The sequence below is a fragment of the Myxocyprinus asiaticus genome, chromosome 30 (genome assembly GCF_019703515.2).
Source record: "Myxocyprinus asiaticus isolate MX2 ecotype Aquarium Trade chromosome 30, UBuf_Myxa_2, whole genome shotgun sequence".
Taxonomy (NCBI): domain Eukaryota; kingdom Metazoa; phylum Chordata; class Actinopteri; order Cypriniformes; family Catostomidae; genus Myxocyprinus; species Myxocyprinus asiaticus.
The window spans coordinates 22580285-22589631 of NC_059373.1; the positions used below are offsets into that span (position 1 = coordinate 22580285).

The following is a 9347-nucleotide window of genomic DNA, read 5'->3' on the forward strand; positions in this document are numbered from 1 at the left end:
TAGTTCACCCAAAAATGAAAACTGTGTCATCATTTACTCGCCTTCATGTTTTCCAAACCCCTATGTCTATGAAATAAGATGTTAGAAAGAATGTTAGCCTCAGTCTCCATTCACTTTCATTGTATACAAAAAAAGATGCAAAGAAAGTGAATGATGAGTGATGATAGCATTCCGCCTAACATCTCCTGTTGTATTCCACAGAGAAAAGAAAATAATATGGGTTTGGGCACAATGGGCGCTTAAGATGTCCAAGGTGTCAAATTATACGTTTATGACAGTGAGCAGGCTTAGTGCCAGAAATGGTGGAATTTAATATTGAAATGCATTCTAAAACAAATTTTTCAAAACTTTGTGCAAACATTGGAGGTCAATATTTGAGCAGTCTTTGGTGTAGAGTGGCAGAATTTTGGATTTTACCTTCATGCACGGTCACGCCACAGTTGTCACACTGGATGATCTCATCTGCATCTTCGCTGTTGTCTCCCAGACACACACAGCAGATAAGTATGTGCTCCATCCTCTGGGAGCTCCATGTCTGGGGCCGCTCCAAGAGAGAGTCCTGAGGAAGCAAGGGATAATTTAGCAATCCAACTCCAGTTCGGGGTGTTACACTGATCTAGGACTAGTGTCCTCAACCAAACTTGTCATCTTTGGAGAAAAAAAAATGGGTCTCAGATTAGTAAAAAAAAAAAAAAAAAAGAATAGACAGAAAAACAAAGCCATTCAAAAGCTCCAGCTTTAATTCCATCTCTGTGATTAGAAGACTAGTCAATCCTATAAAGTTCTCAGATAAGCCAATTCACAAGGATTGTTCTTTTGTATCAACAATCTGATGGTGTATGAACCATTGACTGAATTATCTGATTGCTTGTGTAGTCAAATATGCATAATACAATCACAAATGAGAATTAGAGTTCTCGCCTTTTCATTCAACTGAACTTTTGGAAAAATTTTAACAAATGGATAGAGCAGCCATTTATTTAAGTAACACTGAAAAATTAAAAAGGCAAAATAAGCAGAACTTTTAGTGTAATCGAGCTAAAGTCTTCTGTCTTTCCAAGTATATGTGACACAATGCGTGTTTGAATATTTGAAGAAGAGACTTCTGACTTTCGGAGCATGTGTACAACACAGAGGTCAGTTAAGGTCCGATTAACGTGTTGGGTATACATATTGAACAAAGCCGAGTTACATCATATTGTCTACGCAGTAACTTTGTTAGGAACTGAAACATCACGCGGTTGAAGTCGAACTGTAAGAATGATCGTCTGCCCTTTGCTAATGTACGAGACACGAGACAAAATTGCAAAGACATAAAAACCACCTACAATGGAAAACCTCTGTAATAATCTCAAACAATGTTATTTAACTCAGTGGTAATTTTAGCATCTTAAAAGTTGATCTAGGACAGTGTTTCCCAAACATTTTTGCGTAAATACCCCACAGCATCGACACGAAACCTTCGTGAACCAAAGACTACATTTTAGCTTTTGAAAAATTTACAAATTCAACATTTACAATAACTGTTTTTTTTTTATTTATTTATTTTTATGTTGTTTAATCTGAATAAATTTACTTGAAAAAATGAGGACACTGACAAAAGTATTTTTTATAGGTTAAAACTAGAAACTAGAGATAACTAAAAATAAATCCTTGATGTAACAGCTCCAGGTTAACACTTTATTCAATGCATCAATAATTATGTTGTCTTGTAATTGCATATATTAATTTGAATAAATATGTTTTGTAACATGTTCAAAGTATTTTGTAAAAATGTGATATGTAGAACAAGAGCTAAAACAGTACTGTCTCTTTAATGCTGGCGCCATACTAGCCTATTTTTCCAGTGATTTTTTAGGTGTGAGATTCATTAACATAATTGTCGGCCAGGTGGAGGGAGACGAAGCGCACATTAGCGGGAGGCCATTAAACACTTGACCGCCAGGACTGAGTTAATGGCTTAAAGCGCATCAAAATGGTTAGAAAAAATCTTTCTGTCGCTGGGGTGGGCTCCTGTGTTGTCGTCAAGTGACTAATGAATTTCTTCATTTACTGAGGAACTGACGTCAAGCTGATCTGAATGTTTTCATTGCACTCAGCTGCATATCACAAACACTGATTGTAATCAATAGTGATTGTCACAAAGCGTTTTCCTGCCTTTTTTCCTTCACTAAAATTACTTCAGCGAAGCCACAACAGTCTGTTTTTATTCAACGTAATTTCTTTACTCACTGCATTGAACTGTATTTGAAAATATGTGATCTACTGCAAGCCTTGAGGAGATAAAACACAATCACACACTTTTACAAGGTAAAGTTACTCCATGAATCGCACAACCTGGTGCATTTTCTCCCTTGGTTCGGTTCGTATAAGCATATATGAACACAGCAATCGCACTCAGATCCGCACCAAAACAATCAGTCCGATACCACCAGGATGGAGAAGAAATCTGTAGGTCAGCTCGTCAAATATAACGCGAATATAGCCTTTTGGTGGCTCTACTGTATTAGATATACGTCGATCTTCACAACCGTTTCTTTCATTTGGATAGTGGCATAACAGACACAGTTAGGATGCCATCAGCAACTCTTTGACAGATAAAAATACGCTTCTCTATTTCTGTATGAATGCATGTGTGTTCATTTGTGAGAGTGCAAGGAGAGAGAGAAAGCCTCATGACCGTGAGAACAGGTTCTTTTTAATGCAGAAATAATGCAAAAGCAACTTGTTATTTTGGCAACTCTACGTGACAGGGAATCAGAGAAAGAGAGAGAGTTTTGGTGAGTCTGTATGTTTGTCAAGTGACTGTGAAGAACAGAAAGAGTATTAAAGGACAAATTTTTCAATGGCAAATGGAGAGTGTGGATCTCGTCTTTGGACACACATTACATGGAACGAATCAAACCAAACTTTTACTCTCAACACATGACAACAAAATGTCTCTGTGCCAAACTTGCGTAGAGTAGCCTAAAAGATCAATATTGGGACTGTTCAAATGAAGATAACGATTAATTGGAAAATTTCTATTTTTACCCATACCTAATCCTTTTATAATTTAAGTGACATTTTGTTAGGTTTAACAAAGCAAAAATACCTTCTTTTCAGGTAACCCCTGGAACCTGCTTACGTACCCCCTGGGGTACTTGTACCCCCGGTTGGGAATCACTGATTTTGGATACCCTTTTTTTCTCCAGAAAACCATGGGGTGACTCATAACAGCCCTCTACATTGCGAGTAAATCACTTGCATATGCAACCAAATTTGCGCTATGTGATTAAAATATGTCTGTTATTCGCAACTGGCTAGTAAATATTCAGATTTTACTTGCAAAAGACTGAGTTGTGTATTGGCGAAAATTTGAATTTGAGAACGTGTACAATAAATATTTGTACAATCATGTAAATACACATCATACAAGTCCTTCTGCTTCTTTCCATGTATTGTAGTGTCCAAAGACAAGATACAGGCACCTTATTTTTTCTTTCATGTCTCTTTTAATATCCTTTCTGTTGTTTACAGACAGTTGGTGATCAAAAAGTAAAAAATTGACATTAATTCTAATCATACTGTACATTGCACAGATGATGAAAATACAACCGAGTGCAACTCTCATTAATGTGCACTGCACTCATTCAACCATAAACATTTGCTTGCGGAGCTGCCAGTTCTCTTAAAAAGAAAGTAACAATTTACTGCTTGTTATGTATCAATGTAAACTCAATGTAAATCGCACAAGTGCACATAAACACGTAACAAAATGCAGTAATGTAATAAGTGTAATAAATGTGTAAATACAGAGATATTTCAAGGCACAATTACACATCATGAAATATTTTAACTTCAGAAAACACTGTAAATATTAAAGAATTTAACAAATGGCTCGTGACGCATCTATGCAAGTCTTTTTTTTTTTTTTTTTTTTTGCATAGTAGTTTTGATATAGTAGCACTTACATTTTTATTTTCATAATACAATTACTAAATTATTGTTATAATTATGTATATCTTATTGTTTAATTCTATTTTTTAATTATTAGGTTCCATCCTAGTGAATGTTTTGTTAAAAATGTGTATGTAATTTCAAACAGTGACAACAGCTTGTTTCATTGTATCATATAAATTGATAGAATGTGAAATGTGGATAGAATGTGAAATCCTGTGTGTGTGTGTGTGTGTGTGTGTGTGTAGATGCCCCCTTCTTGGATTGCTTAATATCTTTTTTAGTTTTCAGTTGCATTACGCTTACATGTTGTCAAAACAAGTCTGGTAAAATAAAATAAAAATTCTAGCCAATGGCGATTCTTTCTCCAACATGTCCGTAGAGGGTTGCGTAGAATATTCCTGGCACTGAGTCACCAAAACGAAAATATGAGGAACAAAATCACGATGCATTTCTTAATGTTTTTGTGACAAGTGCAGCTTTACTGAGAAACAGAGACTGCCTCATCTTATATTGTGTCACCTGCCATTGGTAGATTACATGACCCACCACTTTTCATTGTGACCATTGTTGTTTTTTGTTCAATGGGGACTATACCAGCCTTTCCAGCAAAATGTTCTTCATAAAAAAGTATCTCATAATGACCAACAACATTATATTGTAACGAATATAGTTAATGAAATAATAAACATTAACTTTTAAGGAGTTAAAAATCACCATTTACAACTGTGGAAAATGCAACTGAAAAAGATTAATGGATGGATGGATGTTTTTTAAATGTGTTAACAGGGAGATCTTACCTCATTGCCCTTCCCATGGGATGTGCTGTGGCTGTCATTGGTCTCCTCTTCATCAAATGAACCTGTGTTCTTGCCTGCCTTCCTCTTTGGTTTCTTTTCTTCTTCCTCACTATCATCACTGCTACTGGTCTCATTCTCATCATCCTCATTGTCGTCTTCATTTCTACCTCCATCCTCCTCTTCCTCACTTCCTCCTTTCTCTTTACCAGATGCCTTGCCTTTCTTTTTTCCAGTGGGTCTCCAGTCATTATCATCCTCACTGTCATAATCATCAACTACATTTAGCTCTTCCATCGTAGTGAAGTCCAGCATTGGCCGATTTCGACGCAAGTTCCATTTTTTAGGCCCTGCCGGGCCCTCCTCGGCAGTACCACTACCGTCTGGTTCTGTGTCTAAGGCTTTCTCTCCTTTCTTGCGGTTCCTGGATGTTCCCCCTGTTTCTTTGCTGCTGGTTTCCTCTAAGAAAGTCTGTTCCTTGGCTTTCTCATCTTCAGTGTCTTCATTTAAATCTTTAGTCTCTTCCTCATCTATGCCCTCTTCGTCGGCTGAGCCAATGGCGTCTGAGTCGCTTTCAGATCCTGCAGCACTGTCTTTTGAGCCCTCCTCATCACTCCCATTGCCGGTGCCCTCTGAACCTAAAAGACCAGGTTAAATTTGAAATTATATCAAATAAACTTTGACAATTAATGGATATATTCTGTAGTCTGCTATTCAGAGACCAAACAAAATATGTACACTGGTGATACTCTACCAAGCCAGGTATTGTGATGATTTTATGTTCATGTTTGTTTAAAAGACATTTTGGTATCAGTCTTTCGATATATAAAATCCATGCTTATTTGATTCCTTTTCAGCTATTCTTTTCATTGACTTGCTGTGTGTTGAATCCCAAATAATTAGTGGCAACATGGGCTTATTTTAAACATGCATAAACTCATTCTGGCATGTCGCATAAACAGAAAGCCTATGGTATGTCTTAAAGATAAGTGAATTAGTAGTACCACTGGACATTAGGAACCATTGCTTTGAAAATGTTTAAATGGAACAAATTGGAAATTACCATGAACCACGCAGGTGTGTTTGGTAATAAATACATTTGTGAGATATCTGTACAATTTTGTGCAGCCCGTGACTATGATGCATTGTACAATCAGAATAATGTGACAGCGTATTTTCATAACATTTTATTTCTGACCAGATAATTTCACATACAGTACAACTTCACAACCCAAATGGGTCAAAGTGTTAGAAATTCATTATCAGCAGGCTGATATTTCTGAACTTTGCTGACAGCGCCTTGAAGGGATAGCTTTGCGTTAACCTCCAGTCTGTCATGGTGATATAGAGCCGATACCAGTGAGACTCCAGTGTTAGTAATGCATTACAGGAGGTCTTATCTACAGGCAGGCAAAAACAGTGACACATTTGGTGATTAAGGTCTCATCTCAAACTTAGCAGCTGTTTCCATGACAGGTGAGAAAATCCAAGCAGGAGGTGAGTATAAAATTACATACTGCAGCATAAATAAATGTTCTAACAGTAACTATCAGTTATGTTTTTAATATTCTAACTGTATGGCACCTGCTACCCCCCTGGAAGAGGAAGAAAGGCGTGTGTGACAGGATCCACAATCCCATTACAAGCACTAGGAAAATAATGAGTTATGAGAAAAATGAAAGTGATCACCTGATGCATCTCCTACTTCAAAATCACTGTCATCTGAGCTGTCATAGTCCAGAGCATCCAACAGAGAATCAGCCAAAGGCTTCACCTGCCGCCTCTTTGACCCCCTGTCCACTATAGAAAGAAATAACACTCTGTTATAACATAGGCTACAATTACAATAAATAAAAGCACATCTAAATGTGGTTAGAAAAGAAAGAGACAATAATTTATAACAATTACTATCTAATGATTCTAATTTGCTGGATGCAGAGGTGTAGCCAAGTGTGGGCCGGGGTGGACCTGGGACCACCCAAATTAGACCCAGACCCACCCAGAATATTAGAGATTATTCTTTGATTTAAATATATATTTATAAAACAGTTTTAAAAAATGCATAATTTCTGATTTCTGAAAGTGTGAAAGAACTGTTTGAATGTGCCACTTCTTTGTTGTTTAGGAACATTAGGTAAAAAATATTTAGGCAAAAACTTGGCCCCTACATTTTTATTGAGGCCCACCCAAAAGTAATTTCCTGGCTACGCCATTGGCTGGATGTAATAATTGTTTTCACCAAATTCACTAAGAGCAATTTTATCTTGTTGTTGATTAATGTACCTATATTCATTGGGTATTTCTGTGGATTTGGGACTGTTAGTTATCACTACATTTGATGTAGTTTTGTTTGGCTTTGTATAGAGTGTGTATTTCATTGGCTTTAATTTTTACTGGTTATTCCTAAGTTTTATTCTTTGGTCTTTATATAAAAGAAATTAAAAAAAAAAAAAATGCAAGGGAGAATACTAAGGAAACTTCTAGTGACAACTAAATTATGAGTAATTATGTGTAATAATTGAATAAGATTGTAAACACTGTCTTCACATTTGTGGCACAATATGTTATGAATTTCTTTGGCAGTGTACATGCACTATTTAAAATGAATTACAAATTATGCTGCTAGGGTTGGCGGTTTTTCCGATTAATTAAAATTTGCTTTTTGACACAATTTTGTATTTTATTTTTTTTTACATCAAGAAATCGAGATTTCGCAAAAAATATTGCAAACGCTATAGTTAGATATGTTGTAAATCCACCAAAGGCTGAATAAGGAAGAGAAAAAGAATTCACAGCGCTCGTCTTAATGCCGCTCCCGATCTGATAAGCTGCACATGTGTGGCGCGCTCCATATGAACGTGACAGGTTAATAACACGGAGACTGATATAAAAGACAGCAGTAATATTCTCAGTACAATTGTACACAGTGTGATTGTAGCTCAGCTTTGTCCATCATTCAGGTATGCAACAGCTTAAGACCATAACTGGCCTCGGCGTGCGCATGTTGATGAACGGTCTCCTATCATTTCTATTTACACATAAAAAAGTGTTAGTTAGGTGACAGTTATTGCGCTTCATTTCAAATCATGGAGAGGCTATATATGGGAGAATCAAACATCTGCTGCTCCTTTTGCCATGATGATTCAGATAGATCGCTAATTATTTCTTTGTTCTTATCTTGTTCTATAGCCAACATTTGGCAAGCGATCATTTTGACAAATTTTTAATGATAAATTATTTCCTATTGCTGCACTGCTCAGCGTAAACCGCTAGAGGGTGCGTCTCTATATGCAGGGGTTTATGAATATACACACAAATTGTTTGATACACAATGAGTACTTTCTAGAACTTGATGGTTTCTAGATATTGATTTCTAGATAACTTTCTAGATAGACTTGGTTTAGATAAAATCAATACTTATACTGGCTAAGAATTATTTTGCAGTTTTCTTATTCTATTATTTCTGAACATCTGCGTTTATTCGATTTGAATTCATTTTACGAATTCAAAGAAACAGGGGCTAGTTGGGGGGGAAGTGTAACCCCCAACTAGCCCCTGTGGTGCATTTGTACATTTTTCTTGCACACCTTTGTTTCCTACAATGAAAAGAACTTGAACCAGGTTGCCTTGCATAAAGAACATGCAATTTGAAGCATGTTGGAGTACATTTAAAAGTCGAAAAAATCGAATCGTCCATAAGTTTGATAAAAATCGAGATTTAATTTTGTTTTGCTATATAGCCCAGTCCTAGATGCTGCAAGAGCCAGACTGAGGCTGTGTTTGTGTCTCAAAGCCTCTACTGAGCTGCCTACCTAGGCATTGCTAGGAATCATAAAGGAATTAGTTGAGAAACCGTTCAGCTTACACTCTCAGCTCAGGTGACTCGGAACCGACTATGTTTCTGATCATGCTGAACGCGTTTACGATGCCCCAATATATTAGGTAAGCACAACTCTGGCACACAGATCGTTAATGTTATTGAGCAGGCTAAAGAAGCCAGTTTCCAGAAGGGAAGACGCACTGTGTTCTCTAATCTAACACAATATAGTAAATGTCTAATATTTCTTACATGTCTTTGACGTGTGTAATATTGTTTGTAAAACTGAATGATGGAGAGAGGAACTTCACTACAGTTAGCACGCGAGCTAAAGCAGCAGTAGCCTCGCGCTATCTGTTCCCGTGTGCTCTGTTATTTCACAACTTGCTTTGCAAATTCTGAAAGTGAATATGCTGTGCTATATTTTCTCTTTCAAAATGTATTCTGTAACAGCGGCAATTACTCACTTTATGGGATTTTCGCGTTTGGATAGCTTGGACAAAGGTACTACGAACGCCTCTTCAGTTCATGTTCTGCGTATTACGTCGGCGGTATTGCGTATTACGTGTACACACTCTACTGACGTTTAGCTCACGGAGTAGGAATGGGAAACCATGGCAACCGCCTCATCACTGCGAACAATGATGTAGCTCATGTGCTCGCTCCACTATAAAAATATAAATAAAAAAACGAAAATAAAATAAATGTTTTTAATGACAATCTTTGTCCTGTTTTCCTGTAAAAAATATCAAAGCATCCTTAAAACAAGACACATTTACTTGAGAAGCAAACGT

At 36.8% G+C, this 9347-nt stretch overlaps 1 protein-coding gene across 2 annotated transcripts in view; it reads right to left on the reverse strand.

Annotated features, from left to right (window-relative positions):
• Positions 1 to 9104, reverse strand: part of LOC127420929 (PHD finger protein 14-like) — a 164150-nt gene extending 155046 nt beyond the window's left edge. For both annotated transcript variants that reach the window (XM_051663569.1, XM_051663570.1), the window contains exons 1-4: positions 9021 to 9104; positions 6426 to 6536; positions 4740 to 5374; positions 418 to 559 (exon numbers count right to left, since the gene is read on the reverse strand). In XM_051663569.1, coding sequence (XP_051519529.1) covers positions 418 to 559; positions 4740 to 5374; positions 6426 to 6536; position 9021 — 889 coding nt within the window. In that variant the 5' untranslated portion in view covers positions 9022 to 9104. The remainder of the gene's footprint in view (positions 1 to 417; positions 560 to 4739; positions 5375 to 6425; positions 6537 to 9020) is intronic.
• Positions 9105 to 9347: the final 243 nt, after the last annotated feature.